This window comes from Lynx rufus, unplaced genomic scaffold (assembly GCF_022079265.1).
Source record: "Lynx rufus isolate CCGP_SWC_20201006 ecotype Redwood Valley unplaced genomic scaffold, mLynRuf1.p SCAF_2, whole genome shotgun sequence".
Classification (NCBI taxonomy): Eukaryota; Metazoa; Chordata; class Mammalia; order Carnivora; family Felidae; genus Lynx; species Lynx rufus.
In genome coordinates, this window is record NW_025814834.1 from 32,874,079 (window position 1) to 32,897,778 (window position 23,700).

The following is a 23,700-nucleotide window of genomic DNA, read 5'->3' on the forward strand; positions in this document are numbered from 1 at the left end:
AAAAGGTGAAATAAATCTGGACCAGTAAGAGAGTATAAGAGTACACATATGAGAAAAAACAAACCATACAAAATGGACAATAGCTTCCTGATCAAGGTACCTTAGGGTTATTACTACAGGAATTAGCCTAACTTCAGAGTAAACTGTACTAGTAGTCAGCCTCAAAATTTTAATCATAAAGAATAAAAGCTGATTATGTGAGGAAATTTTTTATTTTTTAAGGTTTATTTATATACATATTTTTTAATCTCTACACCCAATGTGGGGCTCAAACTCACAACCCCGTGATCAAGAGTCACATGCTCTTCCAACTAAGCCAGCCAGACATCCCTTATTTTTTATTTTCAATTTGTTTTAGTATAGTTGACACACGATGTTACATTAGTTCCAGGTGTATAACACATGATTCAACTTCTTTATATGTTATGTTATGCTCACAAGTGTAGCTATCATCTGTCAACATACAACACTATTACAACATTATTGACTATATTCCCTATGCTGTGCCTTTTATTCCCATGACTTATTTATTCCATAACTAGAAGCCTGTATCTCCCACTCCTCCTCACCCATTTTGCCCATTACCTTACCATCCCTCCCCTCTGGCAACTATCAGTTTGTTCTCCGTATTTGAAGTCTGATTCTGCTTTTTGTTTATTCAGTTGTTTTGGTTTTAGATCCCACATATGAGAGAAATCATATGGTATTTGTCCTTCTCAGTCTGATTTATTTTACTTAGCATAATACCTTCTAGGTCCATCCATGTTGTCACAGAAGGCAACAGCTCATCCTTTTTTATGGCTGAATAATACCCATGAGGAAGTTTAAACAGCTGGAATTATTTTGACAAAACCTAACATAGTTGCTCTTGTCTCTTTTGGCCATGGTTTCCTCATCCATAAAATTTGATTAGATGAGATAATACCTTAAATGTCTTCCAGTTTTGGGGCACCTGGGTGGCTTCGTCAGTTAAATGTCTGACTCTTGATTTTGTCTCAGGTCATGATCTCATAGTTTGTGGGTTCAAGCCCCATGTCTGGCTCTGTGCTGACAGTGCAGAGCCTGCTTCGGATACTTTCTTTCCTTCTGTCTGCCCCTCCCCCTCTCATGCTCTCCTGCTCTCCTGCTCCCTCCCTCTGTCCCTCCCTCTCTCTCTCTCTCAAAATACACATTTTTTAAAAATTGAAAAAAATAAGTATCTTCCAGTTTTGACACTGATTTTATATTTTAAAGATATTCAGGATAACATACCTTCTGCAAATGTAACTGTCACAGTCTCTCTGAGAATATGCCCATTATCTGTAGTCCACTGAAGCTGAAATGGAAATATTTATTTCAGTAAAAACAATAAAGAATTTATATTGCAAAATATTTTAAAACATCAATACAACTGTCATATTTTATTCAATGACAGTACAATTGTGTTTTATTCAGTGATTACTCTCTTCACTTGTTTATATTCTTAAAGCACGAGTATACTTCACCATCCAAATACATAAGCTTCCCAAGTTCAGATAGCAAAAATTCGGATAGCAAGCAGAGATGGCAAAGATCATCACTAAACAAATCCATTTTACTTCCTGAACTTTGGACAGTGAATAATCAAGAGAGTTTTGGATGGAAAAGAATAGTAGGACTAGCTTAAAATCTGAATCTATTCAGGTAAGAAGACATAATTTGGATAGTAAAAACATGGAGAGCAAAAGGTATTGCTACTAGGATTTTAATGCCATAATTACTGTCTGTACTGTAATTAGTTTTTGAGTAATTATATTATGCCCTTCAGAGTAAGCAAAATTTTCATAGAAATGACCAATATTCAGGAGTAATTAAAGCATCACAGTTGACATAAAACTGATATCCATACATGGCATACAGAACCAATATCATCCCTTTGTAGATACAAAAATGCTGTGTATTCAAGTCTGAACTATTGTACTGAAAGTTGTCAACCTATTTAAAAAGAGAGGGAGATATACACAGTATATACTCAATAAATATCTGTTAGATGAATAAGATACACTTTATACAGAGATAAAATAATGTTGATTTTTAAATGAAGATTACTATTGTTATTATAGTCAGAGATGGCTATTCACTGATATTTCTTCTTGTGACAGTAATATACAAATTTCAGTCAAATCATCATCTGAGGGTTCACAGTGTTTACATTTTAAGAGACTTTTTTTTCTTTCATCACAATCATTTATATGGCCTATTAACAACCACCACTATAAGGCCAAAAGTAATAGAGAAAGATTCTATAATAAAACAAAGAATTACAGTTGTAATCATACCGTTGCTGGAATAATATCTGAGTTATACACATTATCTCCATTTCTCAAGGCTTTCTGTACCTCATGGATGTGATTTTTAATATCATTTACAGTTGGAAAAAAGGATAAGTTATGTCTTTCAGGCACCTCATCAGGTTTAAATAGTTCTCTTTCCACAAATTTTCTGTGGAGAGCATAAAACAAAATAAAAACATAAATAATCTAGCAATATACTTCAGATAAAATGAGAAAAAGGTTCTTTTTTAGCATAAACTTCTGTAAAGCATAGTTTATAGCTTTATAATTTATATTTTTCCAGTTTAAATTTTTTCACACATTAAATCAAAGAAATCATATGGATTAAAAAATGTAGTATTTTCATTAAACACCTATGTATCTTAGAGTGAGCTTTGACATTTTTACGAATTTTTAAAAGAATCACTATTTTCAGTTTAGGCATAATATGTTTTGAATGTTAATGATGTCAAGCAGTGTACTAAACATTTGACATCAAGGATCTCCATTAATGCTTACTATAATCCTGTGAAGAAAGTGCAATTATCATTCTCACTTTACAGATGAGGGAATTGAGGGCTGCTGACATTAAATAATTTGCCAAAGCTATACATCTAGCCAGTAAGTAAGAAAGCTTGGGCCTACATCATCTTACACTGTTGCCAAAAGGCATCACTTACTATATAAAATGTGATCTGCTCCAATTTTATAAGTAGATAAAAGAGAGTATAGAAATAGAAGACAGCACTGACATATAAATGTATACAAATACATAAAAGAAATGATAAAGTCCATTAAGATACAAAACAGATGAACACAAAGGAAAGGAAGCAAAAATAATATAAAAACAGAGAGGGGGAAGAGACTCTTAAATATGGAGAACAAACAGAGGGTTACTGGAGAGGTTGTGGGGGGGGGATGGGCTAAATGGGTAAGGGGCATTAAGAAATTTACTCCTGAAATCATTATTGCACTATATGCTAAATAACTTGGATGTAAATTAAAAAAATAAATTAAATAAAATGGAAAAAAAAAGAAATGGTAAAGTGCAGTATTTATATGCTTTGTGCATTACATTCTATAGACCATACTGCAGAGCTGTATTATACCTCTGTTCTTAAGATTCAAGTTTAGTAAATAATGTATGGTTTTACCAAATTTGGGGTCTGTTCTAACAATGCCCCAATGAAAATGAATATAAATGTCTAAGAAAGTTGTTAAATAGGAAAAATCATATATTAATTAAGAAATAATCCTAGGAAATACTCACTCTGTTGTTCAGATCAGACTACTGTAACTAGTTATAACTACACTATAACTAGTAGGAATAAGGCCAGGAAGAAATATCAGAAATCATGGTAAAGAGCACAGGCTATAGAATTAGATCTAGATTTCAGTTCTGCCTCTACCTCTTAAGCCAGTTATTTAACCACTCATAGTGTCCATTTTCTCATGTGAAGAATGGAGGTAAATATATCAACTTTATAAAGGTGCAGGAATAAATGAGATTGTGCATATAAAGTACATACAATATCTGTTACATACATAGTAAGCGCCACATAATAATTATTGTATCTTGAGTATCAATGACATTGGACCAGAGTGCTACATATAATTTAATGATACAAAGATCTATGTACTTAAATGAATATTGCTTTATAACTTCCGTTAATAAAATGCTTTCTAGTAAAAAAAAAAAAAAGAACTATCCATGTTCTTTTGTTGTAATACATTTAATTGCATTTCAAATAGCTTAAATAAGTATCTTGGCCTAGGTTTTAAAATCTTTGGTTCTACAAAGGTTTTTTTTAAAGGTATTTATTATATAATTCAATTTATATATCATTCAGAAATAGTCCAATTTGTTAAATCTGATTATGGAATATTTTAAATGAGTAATTTGAATCATTACTCATGGCTTGCCAAAGATCTGCTACAAAATGATCAGTTCATAATAAGATTATTTTAATAAATTAATAAATTATAATCCTTATCTACTCTGATAGCATACATCCTGGAAAATGTCTATGATAATAAAAGTGTTATTATTTTTTTACTTTTTTAATGTTTATTTATTTTGAGAGAGAGCGAAAGCATGCATGCATGTATGTGGGAGAGGGACAGAGAGAGAGAGAGGGAGAGAGAATCCTAAGCAGGCTCCACACTCAATGCAGAGACCAATGCAGGGCTCACTCCCACGACTGTGAGATCATGACCTGAGCTGAAATCAAGAGTTGGACACTTAACAAACTGAGCCACCCAGGCACCCTGGTAAGTGTATTATTTAAACCAACAAACAAAAATGAAAAATGTAAAAGAACAATTTGTTTTTACCATACCTTAGCTGTTTCCTTACTGCATACACTTGTTCTATTCCTTGTGACACTAATTCTTGAATCTTATGTGCTACTTGAGGATGTAGACGTGAGGGTAATGCGCAATTTTCATCCCTAATTGCAGTTTCCTCTTCTTCAAGAGAAGGCACAGGAAAAGGGGAAGGTGACAAAGCAAGGCAGGAAGTTTCTAACTCGTGATACTGATGAGCTTGCTTTGTAGGTAACTGTACATACCATCTGAGAAGTGGAAATATTTAAAATTATGCTATTAAACAAAGGCACGGATCATAGTTACTTATGTTAAACCTCATCAAGAAAAAGAATAACCTTTTAAGAAAAGATTATATGATATCATATTAAATGAATATAATTAGCAATTTAAAACTAATAAATCTTAAAATGTCCTCTGCTTGTTCTAAGTTGGCTCTATACTCAATTAAATAAAAATCTTTATGAACCTTTATAGACTTTTACTCTGGCCCTAAAGTAAAGGAGGGGTATAGGAGTTAAATATATATGAAAATCATATTTTAAATTTCATGTTCCAGAATTCAAGCTGTATTACAAAGCTGTAATCATCAAGACAGTATGGTACTGGCACAAAAACAGACACTCAGATCAATGGAACAGAATAGAGAAGCCAGAAATGGACCCACAAATGTATGGCCAACTAATCTTTGACAAAGCAGGAAAGAATATCCAATGGAATAAAGATAGTCTCTTTAGCAAGTGGTGCTGGGAAAACTGGACAGCGACATGTAGAAGAATGAAACTGGACAACTTTCATACACCATACACAAAAATAAATTCAAAATGGATGAAAGACCTAAATGTTAGACAGGAAATCATCAAAACGTTAAAGGAGAAAAGAGGCAGCAACTTCTTTGACCTCAGCTACAGCAACATCTTACTTGACATGTCTCCAAAGGCAAGGGAAACAAAAGCAAAAATGAACTACTGGGACCTCATCAAGATAAAAAGCTTCTGCACAGCAAAGGAAACAACAAAACTAAAAGGCAACTGACAGAATGGGAGAAGATATTTGCAAACGACATATCAGATAAAGGGTTAGTATCCAAAATCTATAAAGAACCTATCAAATTCAACACCCAAAAAACAATCCAGTGAAGAAATGGGCAAAAGACATGGATAGATACTTCTCCAAAGAAGACATCAGATAGCCAACTGACACATGAAAAAATGCTCAACATCACTCGTCATCAGGGAAATACAACTCAAAACCACAATGGCTAACATTAACCGCTCAGGCAACAAGAGATGTTGGTGAGGATGTGGAAGAAGAGGATCTCTTTTGCACTGCTGGTGGGAATGCAAACTGATGTGGCCAGTCTAGAAAACAGTATGGAGTTTCCTCAAAAAATTAAAAATAGAAATACCCTATAACTCAGCAATTTCACTACTAGGTATTTATCCAAGGGATACCAGTATGCTGTTTCGAAGGGACACATGCACCCCAATGTTTATAGTAGCGCTATCAGTAGCCAAAGTATGGAAAGAGCCCAAATGTCCATGGATGGATAAAGAAGATGTGGTATATATATACAATGGAGTATTACTCAGCAATCAAAAAGAATGAAATCTTGCCAATTGCAACTACTGGATGGAACTGGAGGGCATTATGCTAAGCGAAATTAGTCAGAGAAAGACAAATATATGACTTCACTCATATGAGGACTTTAAGATACAAAACAGATGAACTAAGGGAAGGGAAGCAAAAATAATATAAAAACAGGGAAGGGGACAAAATGTAAGAGACTCTTAAATACGGAGAACAGAGGGTTACTGGAGGGGTTGTAGGAGTGGGGATGGGCTAAATAGGTAAGGGACATTAAGGAATCTACTCCTGAAATCATTGTTGCACTATATGCTAACTAACTTGGATGTAAATTTAAAAAATAAATTAAAAAAAAAAAAGCCAGCTCTGAAACATGATAAAAAAATTTTCATGTTACGTAAATTTTACCTCAAAATAACAAGACTTTTAAAGTCATCATCTTTTATTTATTTGTGCATTTAAAGTGTGTGTATTTATTTTGAGAAAAAGAGAACAAGTGAGGGAGGGGCAAAGACAGAGGGGGACAGAGGATCCAAAGTGAGTTCTTTGCTGACAGCAGAGAGCCCCATGTGGACTCAAACCCACAAACTGTGAGATCATAACCTGAGTCAAAGTCAGACACTCAACTGACAGAGCAGCCAGGCACCCCTAAAGTCATCATCTTTTAAATTGTGTATTTTCCCATTTTCCTATTTTGTCCCCAAATTATAACTTCTGTGTTCCACCTATAATCTGTCTAAACAAAGAGTGGCTATAATTCAGTGCCTATTGAGTTATGTGGGAGAATCTTCTCTGACAGGAACTCAATAAACTGCCTCTAACAGCACCCCATCTCCAATTGCCCCAATGAGCAAGAGAATTAACTAGAAGATGAATACAGATCTTTCATACAGCAGTGCAGTGCCCAAAAAACAGATGCTAGGAAAATGAAATGATCTGGTAGGATACTGTTTTAATTGATACTTTTGTACAAAGTGCTTGCAATGATTGATATTGCATGAAACGGAGCCTACTTAAAAATTATATGCAATGTTCTCTAACCTGGATGATCTAATTATTGACTACTCATTTTCTATACATCTGAAAGTTTTTCTAAAGTTCACACAAAAACTATATTCCGTATATTTAATCCCACTGCATTACTGTAAATTCTTCACCTAGACTGAATATGAAGGAAAGAAGGAAGGCTAATATTTCTTCTTATATAAAACCCGAAGCCCAAAAAGTACAAAATGGAATTATATGTAGGGCTTAGAATTAATTTCTGGCTGTCATAGATAATCAAAGATGGGTAAAAAAAATACATACAGGTGACTGCAAGTTCGGTTCCAATGAAGTGTCAGAAACAAAGTGTGAAATACATAATGATATGTGTTATTAAACCTGTATTTGTCATTTTGGGGAAAAACTTCCATATGGTATATGCAATTCTTTGGTCAGCATCATCCAAACATTTGGCTGATAAACTCAATGGCTTATACAGCAACAAACTGCTTTAATACCTAGGAAATCACTAGTGAGACATGTCCCTTATAAAAACCTTTTCTTAATGAAATAATTAGAAAACATAATTATAGTTTCTCTTACAGCAAAAAAAATCTTGTAAATGGAGCTAATTTGTAAAAATTAAAAAAAATGATATAAATGTCATACCTAAGAACACCACCAGCATCTACCAAATTCTTCTTTAGCATGTTAAAGGCTTTTTCCTGCTCCATTCGGATTATTTTCTTGTCAATTTTGGGGTCTGTAGGAACTCTATATTCAGGAAACTTCTGTACCTTTTTAATGTAAATCCTTTTTATAAAAAAAGAAGAATTTGTTTCATTATATTATAATCTTAAGAAAATCTAACTTATCAAGCAAAAGTTTAAGTATTAAACTTTTAAAAAATTAAATTAAATTAGAAAGCATTCAGAGGATTATGTTGAAAAATAAGCCATATTTCAGTGCATAATACTTAGCAAATGAACAATACTCATGATGTCAATAAAAGTATCTGAATATTTATGGATAGTAATTTTGTTTCTGGATTTCCCTCTTCTCAATTCTTCTGAAAGCCATAAAAAACTCCTGCCTGGGAGCTCCAGGAGGGTGCTGGGAGAGGTGGGGGCGGGTGGCGGCAGCAGCAGCTGGAGGATGAATACGGGGCATTTCTCCACGTGGTATCCACCGTTCTGAAGCCTTACCATCAAGTGTGTCTTCTTCCACTTCCTCAGAATGTGAAGGATTATTTACTCCATGATGGAACTCTGGTGGTTTCAGGAAGAGAAGATCCGCCAACACATTCTCAGCCAGTGATGACGAGGCAGAAGAAATGTAGTGGTCGGATGATGAGAACATGGCTATGCTTATGGCACCAGAATTTCCCAAGTTTACCACTAAAGTCCATGAAGCTATGGATTCCCCAGGGTGAGGGGTGGGGGTGGGGTGAGGGTGAGGTGGGGGTGGAGGCAGTGTATTTCCTAGGCTTAACTGGAGTGCTCCAAGGGATGCAAACTGGATAGCAATGAACAGTTCTCTGAAATGTAAAACATTCAGTGACAACTTTCCATTGTTCAAGAGTTCTGGTTTCATCATTCTTGACTTCACTCAACCATTTATTCATTGCACTGATGATTCTCCAGATCCTCGTACAGAATATGAACTTGTTCTTCAACAATGGTGTGAATTAATTTCTGGGGCTGAGTTCTGATGTTTTGTTAAGGAAAACAAGCTTACTGGTATTTTTCAAAGGGACTATACACAATACTATGATCATATTTCTAAACAAAAGAAAAAGATTTGCAGGTGCATACAAGAGTTTTCCAAGAAACACAGTATAAATTCTTAAATGAAGACTTTGTGTTGGATGTATCTAGAAACAGCAGTGGGAAGGTGTAGCTGATTGATTTTTTTTTTTTAATTTTTTTTCAACATTTATTTATTTTTGGGACAGAGAGAGACAGAGCATGAACGGGGGAGGGGCAGAGAGAGAGGGAGACACAGAATCGGAAACAGGCTCCAGGCTCCGAGCCATCAGCCCAGAGCCCGACGCGGGGCTCGAACTCACGGACCGCGAGATCGTGACCTGGCTGAAGTCGGACGCTTAACCGACTGCGCCACCCAGGCGCCCCTAGCTGATTGATTTTAATCCATTTGGTGAAGTTAACTGATTCACTGCTGTGTACTTGGGAAGAGCTGATATCTGGGAGAAACTTAAAAGGTGATTTTAGTGAAAGAGATGCCCTGGAGCAGGATTCTCCAGCTTTCAGCTGCACAAATAGTGAAGTAACAGTTCAACCCAGTCCCTATCTGAGTAACCAACTTCCCAAGGACTTTGTAGACCCGAACACTGGGGAGAATGCTCACAAACTCATAGATTTTCTTAAACTGAAAACAAATCAGCAAAAGTCTAACTGATTAGAGCACCAGAGTTCAAGTCTGAGGTAAAAAGGAACCACCTTGGCATCAAGAGGCTGCTCTGAGCTCACAACCTCCTCTTACCCCATTCTGTCAGGGTGGGAAGCAGGGTAAAATCAATAGCTTTTTATATCCATGTATATTAAGCTAGAAAAAATGGAGGGGCTTTGCTACTTGTAAAAATAAATAATAAATAGATCTTAAGCATAAAAATAAAACAAAAACTCATGCCTGGATTATTTTAATAGCCTCCTTCTGGTCCTCTGGGCCTTGTTCCTTAAACCCACTTGATATATCAATGCTACAATAATTGCTCACATTTGTAGTTCTCTCTTGAAGAATTTATCTGCTCTTTAATCAAGTACATATGTCTTGGCAGCATTCAAGGCATTCCATATGACTCTACCTTATTCACCTAATCTTACTTTCAAGTACTTCAAACATAAAATTGCTTTTTCTGTGAAGCTTATCATTTCAATGTTCCTTCTCTGATACCAAAAATAAAATCACACCATATCTTTATTTATAGAATGCTCCTGGTCTACAAACAATTATCTTCTCTCTAATTCTCTACCTACCCAAATTCAATCTAAACTTCAGCATCCAGGTTAATTTGTACTTTTCCTGCTAATGAGTTTGCATGGATATATTTCTTCTCTGATGAGTTAGCTAATTGACACATTTGGTACTATATACTATACTATTATGTTCTCCAATACTTTTTTTGTTTGTTTGTTTTAATGTTTATTTAATCTTGAGAGAGAGGGACAGAGTGTGAGTGGGGGAGGGGCAGAGAGAGAGGGAGACACAATATGAAGCTGGCTCCAGGCTCTGAGCTGTTAGCATAGAGCCCGATGTGGGGCTCGAACTCATGAAATAGTGACCTGAGCCGAAGTCGGACACTTAACCACCTGAGCCACCCGTGTGCCCCTCCCACAGTTTTCTGTTTCCTGAGGTACCCCAAGAATATTTTAAGTTTCCCAAGAGTCAGCGAAATCTTAAGATCTTTCAGTCTCCTTCCTTCCCAATGTATTGCTGAGCATGGAGTAGATACTGAAAAAGTACTTGTAGAATGACAGAGAATAAAATTATTTCTTTATACACAGAGATTTTCTCTTAAGTTATACCTGAGATTTTTATATTGCTTATATTTAAAAGCAGTTGAAAGTTTTGTTTCACAGTCAGGTTTAAATATTGCCTAAAGTTAACATTACCAGATTAAATATGAAAAGTCTTCTGAACTGGCTTTAAAAATTTCTTGAGAATGCAGAGGTTTGTGTATGACATGTGATAATGAAATAAAATGTTCCAAAGATCAACTAAACCCTGCCTTTATATGTTATCTTTTTAAATTTTATTTATTTGATAATTTAAAATTTTCAATGTCTGAAAAAGAAATATTAGAAAAGAACATAATAAAAACCTTTTATTGCTTCAAATTTTTCACTCTCACCCAGAGCAATGGCCAGTCTGTAGTCCTATTCTATTTAAAATGTACTGTGTTGATTTTGTACATTGTTGGTATGAATGTAATTCGTAAAATTTCTCTAAAGAACAACTTTCTTTACAATACCTGTCAACATTTAAAAGAATATAACCTTTGCTCTAGCAATTTCATTTCAAGAAATTTATTCTACTGGTATTCTTGCACAAGTATACAAACAGGCATAATGTTATACTGCAGTTTTATATACAATAATAAAGAATACTTTTCAGAGCTTACATGTCCATCATCAGAGGACTAATTTTGTAAATGACAATTCATCCATAAATGTAATATTGTATGGCTACTGAAAGAATCATGAAACTAACATAATGGTATCTGTCAGTTGTATTTCAATTTTTAAAATAAATAAATACTGGGGTGCCTGGGTGGCTCAGTCGGTTAAGTGTCCGACTTCGGCTCAGGTCATGATCTCACGGTCCGTGAGTTCAAGCCCCATGTCGGGCTCTGTGCGGACAGCTCAGAGCCTGGAGCCTGCTTCGGATTCTGTGTCTCCCTCTCTCTCTGACCCTCCCCCGTTCATGCTCTGTCTCTCTGTGTCTCAAAAATAAATAAACAATGGGGCGCCTGGGTGGCTCAGTCGGTTGAGCGTCCGACTTCAGCTCAGGTCACGATCTCATGGTCCGTGAGTTTGAGCCCTGTGGCGGGCTCTGGGCTGATGGCTCAGAGCCTGGAGCCTGCTTCGGATTCTGTGTCTCCCTCTCTCTCTGCCCCTCCCCCGTTCATGCTCTGTCTCTCTCTGTCTCAAAAATAAATAAACGTTAAAAAAAAATTAAAAAAAATTAACATTAAAAAAATTAAAATAAATAAATAAAAGGAAGGAATCAGTTCGTTTTTATGTACAAATATGGAGGCAGCTTTGAGACACACTGGGAATGAAATAACAAAAACAAAGCATAGAGTAGTATATGTCATTGCATCCACACTAGTATGAGGCAAAACAGTTGTGCAGTAAATAACCATAATAGGTATTCAGAATGGAAATAAAGCAATGTGAATTCACAGCAGGAAAGAATGTACACAACTACCTAACTTTAAGGAAAGAAAATATTATAAGTTTTACTGAGATTTCAACATTTTTGAGTGTAAAGGAGGATATGTATGTATGCATATACACAGAATATCTTTGGAGGGTTACACAAGAAACTGTTAAGAGTTGTTGCCTTAAAAAGAGACATAGGGTTAAGGATAAAAGAAAACTTAGGTTTCACTGTGTACTTTTTGGCACTGTTTAAACTTAATAGAAATGTGTCTATTAGCTATTAAAAATGAAATATTTAAAAAAAGGAAATAAAAAAAAATAAAGCTTACCGGGCTGGACAAGTGGCTTTGTAGAGCTGACAAGACCTGCTTTCCTGTTCACTGATTTTTTTTAACTGGAAACCTTTTCTCCTTGGCCCATACTGACACTCCATTACCACGGCTCTACTCCCTGTAGGCCAAAACCAACTATTGATATTAATTGAAGTATCCATCTGTTCTGGACACTAGAATAAAAATAACTTAGTGGTGGCAATGTCAAAATTTACACTTTCGATTACGCAACTTTAAGGAAAGAAAACATCAGTAAGTCTTACTAAGATGTATAAACATAAAAATAAGAGTTTGTTATAATATTTACCAAATGTACATTATGGTAAAGAAATTTGATAATACCACATTTACTGAATGTTAACTGATATTTACATACATATAATTTTTAATAATAAAATTTGCCACCTTATAAGTAGAAATTAGTAAAAGGTACATTTGTTAGTAAATATTGTCATTTAAAGTTTTATTTCATTTTATAACTATTTATTTCCTTATTTCTATTTGTACTATTAGAATACAGTAGTCCCCCCTTATCTGCGGGGGATATGTTCCAAGACCCACAGTGAATGCCTGAAATGATGGACAGTACTAAACCCTATATAAACTATGCTTTTTCCTATACATATATGCCTATGATAAAGTTTAATTAATAACCTAAGGCACAGTAACAGATTACAATAACTAATAAAATAGAACAATTATAACAATATACTGTCATAAAAGTTATATGAATGGGGTTTCTCTCTCAAAATAATTTATTGTACTGTACTCACCCTTCTTCTTCTTGTGATGATGTGAGATGATAAAATGCCTATGTGATGAGATGAAGTGAGGTGAATGACGTAGGCATTGTGATGTAGCATTAGGCTACTACTGACCTTCTGACAAAACGTCAGGAGGATCATCTGCTTCCAGACTGAGGTTGAGAACAGGCAACTGAAACCTTGGAAAGTGAAACTGCGGATAAGGGGGGACTACAATAATGTAATAACCAGCCTATAATATGGCCCCCAATGATCCCTATTTTCCTAGTACTCATGTCCTTGTGTAATTCCCTCCCCTTGAGCATGGGCTAGACTTATTAACTTACTTCTAATGAACATGGCAGAAGTGACAAGATGCTATTTTTGATACTAGGTTATAAAAAGACTGTGACTTCCATCCTGGGTACTCTCTTGCTCTTGCTTGGATTGCTCTCTCTGGGCGAAATCAGCTGTCTGTGGTGAGGCAGCTCTGTGGAGACACCCATGTGGCAAGGAATAAGCCACATGAGTGAGCTTGAAAGCACATTCTGCCCCAGCCAAGTGGTGAGATGACTGCAGCTCCAACCAACACCTTAAGAGCAAGCAGTCTTGTGACAGAACCTGAGGCAGAACTACCTTGCTAAGCAGCTCTTGGATTCCTGACCCAGAGGAACAATGAGATAAATGTTTGTTGTTTTCAGCCATCAGGTTTTGGGTAATTTGTTACATAGCAAAAGAATACAAATAAGTGGATGTGAAAACTATAAAGTTTATGACTTTAAGTCAAATATCCAGTTCCATGTAGAGTATAGCAGAGCACAGCAAACTTTTCAAATTTAAAATAAAAAACACCAGTCATAAATAAAAGTGTTGAAAAAGCTGACATGAATTAAAAATTAAAATTTTTTAATTTAAAAGACACCATAAAGGTAAAAAAGTTTAAAAAACAGTATTTTACAACACATATAACAAAGAATATGCAGAATATAAAGAACTACAAATAAGCTTTAAAACTAAAGAACCAGGGGCGCCCTGGTGGCTCAGTCGGTTGAGCGTCCGATTTCGGCTCAGGTCATGATCTTGCTGTCAGTGAGTTTGAGCCCGCGCCGGGCTCTGTGCTGACAGCTCAGAGCCTAGAGCCTGTTTCAGATTCTGTGTCTCCCTCTCTCTCTGCCCTCCCCCACTCATGCTCTGTCTCTCTGTCTCTCTGTCTCTCTGTCTCTCTCTCTCTGTCAATAATAAATACTAAAAAATTTTTTAAAAATAAAAATAAAGAACCAAACAGAATAATGGGCAGACTATTAATAGGTAATTCAGAAAGAAAAAATAAGATATTAAATGAACAAATAAAAAGATGTTCAACTTTACTACTAAATATGGAAATGCAAATGAAAGCAATAGTAAAATACCATCTCACACTCTTTGGATTGGCAAAAAAAATTTTTAACAATACTCTAAAATAACTGAACCCACTGATCAATCTTAACATCACAAAAAGGTGTTGCACATAGATAGCAATAAGAAGTACACAGCACACCTATGAAGCATTTTTGTACAATACTTTAATGGAGATTAAATCCTCATTTAATCAAGCCTCTAGATCTAATAGTTCACTGGAAATAGAGGAGATTTAAAAAAAAAAACATGCTAAACTACATCACAGAGATGGGATCAGCAAAACTCAGAATATGACAAACTCTACAGGAGAAACTACCTGGGGGAAAAGAGAAAATAAATTTTTAGATGAAAAATTTAAGAGATAAATTAACACAAATGTGATCTGTGAACTCTGGAAGTGAATTTGAACAAACCTAGGGAAAAAGAATTCTTAGATAAGTAAAGAAATGTGAACTTTGGACATTCTATGACACTAAGAAATTAGTTAATTCTTTTAAAGTGTTAATAATGTAACTTCACTTAACATATGCATGTGTATAAAGAGTCCTTATCTTTTAGAGATATATACTTTAGCATATAATATATACTTTAGTAATTACACATAAAACAATGGGATATCTGGAATTTGCTGGAAAATCATCTTGGAGGTAGGAATGAAGAAGGGGGATATAAATGAGACAAGACTGACCGTATGCTAAGTGTTGTTGAAGCTAGATGATGAATACATGGAATCATGGGATTTCATATATTGTTATATATGTTATATATATCTTTCTATACATATATATATATATATGTGTATATATATGAGAAAATTTCCAGAATATATAAAGATTTTTAAAGTCCACAATGCTAAGTCATAAAGTGAATGAAGGAAAGGGAAATTTTTATACATTGTTGAAACAAGTAAAAATTGGTACAGGTCATCATTCCCTCATGTACAATTCTGAAATAGAAAAAGTTCAGAAAACAAATTTTTTGGAACTCATTTGACTACAAAACCTGACCTGAATTTTACAAGGCTATTTATGTTCTTTTGTTTATCCTTCCTAGTGTGACTATCCATAAAGTATTACTGTGTTTGATTATGTGATAGTGTCTATAGAATACTTGCTAGGACTATTCTGTAATAGTATCATGCTACATTCCAAAAATTCTGAAATACATGTGGCCAAAAAATTTTAGAGAGGAGACTTGGACCTGTACAGCCACTTTAGAGAACAACTTGAAATAATCTTGTAAAGGGCATACTTTACAACTCAGCATCTCCACTTTAAAGCATACACCATTATCTTATTTCCATCTTCTCAACAGAAAATGTACACTGTCAAGATTTGACTACAGCATTCTTTGTAATATTGAAAAGTTAGAAACATCTTAAATGATCATTAGTGGCATTATTTTTGATATTACTGATGATATGCTGGAATGTTATATATTAGTTAAATTAAGGTCTATAAGTATCAATATGTACAGATTTCAAGAAATAAGAGTGGAAAAAAAAGAAATAAGTGTGAGTGAAAATTTACATAAGACTGTAGTTTACTATTTATGAATATTTAAAAGTATTCAAAACAATATATTATTATAAAGACAAACATGTATGGCAAAGTATACAAATATAGACTGGAAAGATACATACCAAATTTATGTGGTGGTTGCCTGTGGAGAGTTAACATGGGGATAAAATCTAGGGAGGGGGGAAATGTTGCGTTTCTTTTATAAGATAGTGATGAAACCTGGGCAGAAGAGGTTACATTTATCTCATCTTCTTCTAAGTATCTTTTTTTTACCCTCAGAGGTCCAGGATAAGACTGCAACTCCTCCAGCTGACTCAGTATTCCCATAGTCCTGAAATAAATCACTTATTTTTATGTTCTTGGGAGTCTGACTAGTCCTAGGATAAATCTCTGGGAATTGTTTGAAACCCTACCACTTCAGGGGTACCTGGCTGGCTCAGTTGGTAGAGCATGTGACTTTTAATCTCGGGGTTGTAAGTTCGAGCCCTATGTTGGGTGTAAAGATGACTTAAAAATCTTAAAAAAAACAACCAAAACTCTACCACTTTAATACACACTAGCCTGGTATTTGAGAATACCATATGTAACACATCTGATGTTTGAGTATCTTAGTCTTAGAATTCTGTTTAGTAACTCCAGATTGCATACAAATTCTATGTAGTAAGTCCAGAGTTACATAAAATGAACACATATTTGTCCCACAAGACAAATCAAGAGAAAGAAGAGAATATCTGAATTTCATAAAAAAAAATTCAACAGATACACATATTTAAAATAATAAAATTGCTATGTTAATGTTTTTATTTTCTATTTATCAATACATCTAAAGAAAGCATTATTTATTCTAACATAATACAATTTTATAATAAAAATAATTGGTTATATTTGTTTTATTTTTAGTTTAATATGCATTTTCATCAATTAACATTCAGCTGTCATCCACCAAAGTGAAAAATTTGGTAGAAAACTTTTAGGAAAACCACATTTTCACAGTGTATCATGGGTGTGCTGAACCTTTAAAAAAATTTTCTTTTAAAAAGTACCTGCATTGACAAATGGGATTCCGTCATATGGAACATATTGAGATTTCCACATCAAGCGTGTAGCTGGCTTGGCTGGACTTGGAGATTGGCGGGTCCCCCAAACACTCTGAGTTTGCTGCTTGTGAAATGTTAGGACACTTTCTAATTCAGTCTCACTTACACAGTAGCCACGGTAAGAATCTCCAATTTTCTGCATATTATAGAAATTAAATAACAAAATTATTAGCAAATGTTTCACTGTACCAAAAATTTAATGAAGTGATTTTCCAAGATAAAAGACTCATCAGTTTTTAAAACAGAATGTCATTCTCCTGTCAGATCAATGGTGTATTACAACCAGTGTATCTGATCTGATTTCAAGTAAATATTCTCCAAGTATTTGTTAGAGAATATTATTTCAAACTCATGGTCATACCATCAGTATCAAAATCTTGTTTGAGAGAAATATCAGTTAGGGAGGACAGCTTGAAGAATACATTATGTATCCATTCTTCCATATATTTAAATTTTACCCTTAGATCCAACCAGATCAACACAAACTAGCCATGAAGTACTGGCTCCCTGTGGAGCTTCTTTTATTGAAATTAATCTTGACATGACACAAATATTTTTGAAAATCTATGAAAATTGTGATGTATCTCCCATATTGAAATGATATCAAAGAATTTGCTCATTATATCAAGATTCTTTTTATGAAGATCCTTCTCTGAAAGAAAATCCTGTCTGAACCTAGAACCAAAAATAGTTAATGGTTTTATTTTATGGAAATCAACTTAATTACTTTTATCTAATGGACACAGAATTTAGTAACTAACTGGGTTTTCCCATTCTGAAATGTAGATGCTTATAGACAAGGGTGTGTGTGTGTGTGCGCGCGCGCATATGTATGCGTGTGTGTATGTGTGTATGTACAGTTCATTAAGATACACATTTCTTCCATTTTATCGTTACATTCTTGTTTTTTATTCTTTCAATTTCTACCTTGCTAATATATTTTATGTATTTTTGTAGGCTGTCTTCATTCTTCCTAAAACAAGGAAGGTATAAGTAAATCGTGTAAATAAATTGATACTATCCACTCACAACCATGGGAGTATCCCTCAACAGAAGTAGAAGTTTTTTCTACACCAGTAGAGAAAATCTGTTAACTGTGATCTCTTATATAAAATGCATGAATTCCATGAAATTGGCTCCATGAGTATTTCCTCATTAAAGGGAACAAGAGCAACATTTTGCCTCGTTGCATCTGAGAGTGCAAATTGGTTCACCAGCAGCTCTGCTGGAGCCACTGAGGAAATCTGGCCAGGGTTCTTGTTCTTGTTGCATCTGCTCAAACCAGCATGGTCTGATGTGTGAATACAGCCTCAACATGTGCCTCCAGTGTTTCTGTCAGTACGTGAAGGATACAGGCTTCATTAAGCTGGACTACGTGAACTTCCTTGAATGGGTCATCCAAGATACCTACTTTAACTGCAGATATCCAAGATACCTACCTTAATGCCAACTCATTGTACACAAAATAAAAATACTTCAATTGTGTTTTAATGTGACAAAAAAAATGGAGGGAATAAGAGCAGAGATATGGGACTAGGAATCTTGTTACTGTATTAGACTAACTATTTCACCCTACAGGAATACATTTAACAAGACGAAATTATCACAATACTGCTGTGGATGTACTTTGGGCCATAATAAGAAGAGATAATCTGATGCCAAGCAATACATTATCTCCAATTTCCCCTAAAAATAATAAAATGTGTAGACTTATAAATTTTTTTCTAGCCTAGATATATCTTCACCAAAATACTGACTACCAATAAAAGTAGAAACTTGAAGTCCAGCTATGCCATTTTTTAAACAAATAAAATGAATAGAGTTCATAATATTGCCAAAAAAAAAAATGGAAAAATTCAGAATTAGTAGAATATAACCAGGCCTCTATCAGGAGATAAAAGTTTAATACAGTTTTGAAATTTATCCAACTACTACATTTTGGTGAAATCTAATAAATGCCCATAGAAAAACATTCTGTTGGGCAGTTTTAACCAGTTTCTTACAAGATGTATGACATTAGGGAAGCCACACACAATGTATCATGGTTGTAAAACAAGGTGATTTGGCCACATAATTGCTAATGCTTTAATTTTTGTAGCATTCTGTTAAGCTTATGATAATGATTTTAAAAAGTGTCATCAGGGGCGCCTGGGTGGCTCAGTCGGTTAAGCGTCCAACTTCAGCTCAGGTCATGATCTCATGGTTGTGAGTTCAAGCCCGGCGTCAGGCTCTGTGCTGACTGCTCAGAGCCTGGAGCCTGTTTCAGATTCTGTGTCTCCCTCTCTCTCTGACCCTTCCCCGTTCATGCTCTGTCTCTCTCTCTCAAAAATAAATAAACGTTAAAAAAAATTTTTTTAATAAAAAATAAAAAATAAAAACTGTCATCAAAAACAATAATAGTTACTTTTGGAAACCAGTGAAAAAGTATGAGTAACAAAAATGTGAGGGAAAAAAAAAATCTATCCATCTATACATATACACCTAAATATATATGACTTAGAAAATCAACAATAGTAAACATGTCCTAATCATTGCAATAGATCACATCATTATACTTGATTATTAGGATTTTTTTCTGGGAGTGCCTGGGTGGCTCAATCAGTTAAGCATCCGACTTCGGCTCAGGTCATGATCTCACAGCTTGTCAGTTTGAGCCCCAAGTCAGGCTCTGTGCTGACAGCTCAGAGCCTGGAACCTACTTCGGATTCTGTGTCTCCCTCTCTCTCTGCCCCTCCCCTGTTCACTCTCTCTCTCTGTCAAAATAGATAAGCATTAGAAAATTTAAAAAATTTTTTTTCCTTGGGATGGGGCGCCTGGATGGTTAAGCGGTAGGCTTCGGCTCAGGTCATGATCTTGAGGTTCATGAGTTCAATCCTCGCATTGGGTTCTGTGCTGACAGCTTGGAGTCTGGAGCCTGCTTCAGATTTCTGTGTCTCCTTCTCTCTCTCTGCCCCTCCCCCACTCACACTCTGTCTTTTTCTCTCAAAAATAAAATAAACATTAAAAAAAGTTAACAACAACAACAAAAAAGTAATTTTCTTGGGATGCCTGGTTGGCCCAGTTAGTTGGTTGAGCATCCAATCCTGATTTCAGCTCAGGTCAAGATCTCACGGTTTGTGAGATCAAGCCCCACACTGGGCTCTATGCTGATTATGCAGAGCCTGCTTGGGGTTCTCTCTCTCCCTCTCTCTCTCTGCCCTCCCCTGTTTGTGCCCTCTCTCTCAAAATAAATAAACTTTAAAAAAAGATTTTTTAAAAAATAATGGTAATGATAATAAATACCAAAGAATTTAAAGAGATATATAAAAGCTAAAATAATCATTAGATTATTTAAAGAAAAGATATATAGAACTTGCACTGGGATTTGAAGAATGGTTACAAAGGTAAACAGAAGAAAAGAAAACATATTAGGAAATGGAAATAAAGACAAGTGAAGGCAGAGTTAAAGAAAGATTCTGAAGTGTCTGTACAAACTAGGAAGAGTAGGCTAACAAGAATAAAAGATGAGGTAGAGGAAAAGTAGTAAATAAAATAGGACAAGATAAGGTAATACCAGATAATGAAAAACCTTAAAAGTTATGTATAGTGGTAAATGATATGGAAAAAATAACACTGAACCTGTTGGGCAGTGAGAAAAAATAATGAAAGCAATATTTAAAGCCAGGTAGTTTTAGAAAACTAGACAGTGGGGACCAGAAATGGAAGAGTCAACGAGCTTAGAGAGAAGGCTGTTACTGTAATTGAGTTTGAAATAACAAAGATCTGTGGAAGAGGCAGCCCCAACTGCCTCACAAAAAGAAGAGAGAGGTTTTAAAGGAAAAACTGTGAGACTCAAGTGATTACTTGAATATGGGAAAGAAAGAAATTAGTCTAAAATACTGTGCTGGAATGTCTAAAGAAATGGTATTTATCATTACAGGGACAAGGGATTTAGGAAGTACAGCTAGTTGTGATATGGTAATTTAAGTTTAGCATATGGTGAATTCGAAGTGAAATTCAAGTAAAGCTACAAGAAAGTAGCTGGAGATCTGAGACAAGAGCAAGGCAACAATTAAAGGACCAGTGATATATATTTGGAAATCATTTTTATAGAAGTGAGAGTTGAAACTTAGCAAAGTTGATCAGCAGTTCAAAAGATAAAGTGTAGATAAATAAGGTCAAACAGTTTAAAGAATTTCCACTGAGAACATGAAAAGAAATAAATGCAAGCAAAGAAAGAGAAGGAATGGTCAAAAGATAAAAAGTAGAGAAACATGATAGTGAAGTTTCATGAGACAAAGGAAAAGAGTTGCAAGAGAAGACATGATAGTGAAGCATGAAGGGATCTGTATGATCTCTGTTTCAACAGAGCTTAAAATCTCTAAGGAATAAAAGAATAGGTGAGATCAGAGTTAGCATACACATGAACAAAAATTACAGAACAGATAGTCTCCATTAGTTGGACTCAAAAGTGGACATTTGGGGATGAATTACAATCAATTTAGTGAATCTAAGTAAGGATTATCTTTAACTCACCTCACAGCTCCTAAGACGGCAAGCCCACATAGGTGTGTTAGAAGAAAGTGGCTGGAGAGGAGCCAGAAAGGGCTCTTCAAGCATTCTGGGAAAAGGGAGGAATATGTATATAAACACATATTGTAAGTTGCATTCACACAAACACACATGACATTCAACTGCTTTATCCCCTTAGCCAGTGTTAAAGACAATATATTGGGGCGCCTGGGTGGCGCAGTCGGTTAAGCGTCCGACTTCAGCCAGGTCACGATCTTGCGGTCCGTGAGTTCGAGCCCCGCGTCAGGCTCTGGGCTGATGGCTCGGAGCCTGGAGCCTGTTTCCGATTCTGTGTCTCCCTCTCTCTCTGCCCCTCCCCCGTTCATGCTCTGTCTCTCTCTGTCCCAAAAATAAATAAACGTTGAAAAAAAAAAATTAAAAAAAAAAAAAAAATAAATAAAGACAATATATTGAGGTCATCAATAAGAAATTGTAGGGGCGCCTGGGTGACTCAGTCAGTTGGGTGTTGGACTCTTGATTTCTGCTCAGTTCATGATATTTCAGCTCATGGGTTCAAGCTCTGCATCTGGCTCCACAGATGAATCCGCTTGGGATTCTCTCTCTACCCCTCCCCTGCTCATGCACGCTCTCTCAAAATAAATAATCTTAAAGAAGAAAAGAAAAGGAAAAAAAAGAAAAGAAACTGTAATAGTAGGAGCACCTGGCTGGCTCAGTTGGTAGTGCATGTGACTCTTGATCTCAGGGTCATGAGTTCGAGCCGCACATTGGGTGTAGAGCTTGCTTGCTTACATACATACATACATACATAAATAAAATCTTTAAAAAATTGTAATAATAATGATAGAGTGATGGATGTATTAATTTTCTTTAAACATTACCATCTTATTAGCTGCTAAAGCAAAGGCCTAAGTTTCTTCTTCCAAATATCTGTAGTCCCAATAAATGTAAGTGGTTTATATATCTCCCTCAACGCTTACTTTGCTGTCTTCTCATAATTTTTTTTTCATTTACAAAAAAATGAATAAAACATCTTTAGGTGGTTTTTTAAGAGTTAACATGATATTATGTCAAGTTCTAAGACTAAATGTCATAAACATTGTGTTAATTTTTAATATTTTCATAAACAGTTAAAAGAAAATAAATAATACAAAACCTTTATCTATATTTCCCTAAATTATTATAAACAATGTTAAGGCAAAAATAAAAGCTGAAATAGATATTAATAAGAAACATTTAAACACTTTACCACAGAGGAATTAAATGCATAAGAGATGATTTTAGGAACTAGAATGGATATTTCTTTCTTTCTTTTTTTTTTTAATTCTAAAAACCCTAGGAGTGTCAGATATTTTCAGATTGCTTCAAAAGATAACGGGCAAGTGTCACTGAGGAAAGGTAATACTTCAGACACTATACCTTCTAGGATAGCCTCCTTGTTGCCAAGATGCCATTAAAATAATTAAAGATATTTGATAATTAGGTTAATGTTTATTCTATTTCCTGAATTTCTGATCTTTTCTATAGCCAGCCAGCTTTAGATGTGGTAATTTCAAAAAAGATCTCCATGATGAATTCAAAAGATGAACTTCTCTCTCCCACTGACTCACCTGGCCACGGTCTTTTTGGGCAATGTGAGGGATGCTTGTGGATGAAGAGTATAATTACTGGTATTGTCTGCTAGAACATCCACTCTTATGGTTGGTAAGTTTCTGTCACCGGGTTTCCCTTCAGAGACATCTTAACAGCAATAAAAAGAACAAAGCAACATCAATATCTTGAATAAGACAATGACAAGGTAACTAATTAGAACTCATACATTTGAAATAGGAAAGGCAAGATGTACTCTAAAGATAAAGATAACAAAACTTATAACGCTTTATTGAGAATTTCTCTAATAAACTTGTTTAGTTTCAAATTATAATACTGACTACTGTAATTTTGTAATTAAGTTTTTGAAGCTTAAATTGAACAGCTAGGATATAAAAGTGGTAGAACTGTTATGTTAAT

The 23,700-nt window shown here is 34.9% G+C and overlaps 1 protein-coding gene, 1 non-coding gene and 2 pseudogenes across 2 annotated transcripts in view; 3 read left to right on the forward strand and 1 right to left on the reverse strand.

Moving 5' to 3' along the window:
- Window positions 1–23,700, reverse strand: part of CARF (calcium responsive transcription factor) — a 79,079-nt gene that overhangs the window by 35,623 nt on the left and 19,756 nt on the right. The window contains 9 exon segments of the mRNA XM_047085562.1: window positions 1,252–1,315; window positions 2,298–2,460; window positions 4,631–4,864; window positions 7,857–8,000; window positions 12,421–12,596; window positions 13,197–13,234; window positions 17,128–17,317; window positions 21,697–21,781; window positions 23,301–23,430. Coding sequence (XP_046941518.1) covers window positions 1,252–1,315; window positions 2,298–2,460; window positions 4,631–4,864; window positions 7,857–8,000; window positions 12,421–12,596; window positions 13,197–13,234; window positions 17,128–17,317; window positions 21,697–21,781; window positions 23,301–23,430 — 1,224 coding nt within the window.
- On the forward strand, window positions 8,187–9,605 carry LOC124515605 (cell division cycle protein 123 homolog; annotated as a pseudogene).
- Window positions 16,510–16,582, forward strand: TRNAK-UUU (transfer RNA lysine (anticodon UUU)). The gene has a single exon. It is a non-coding gene; the product is annotated as a tRNA-Lys (tRNA).
- LOC124515610 (40S ribosomal protein S29-like) lies at window positions 18,215–18,625 on the forward strand (annotated as a pseudogene).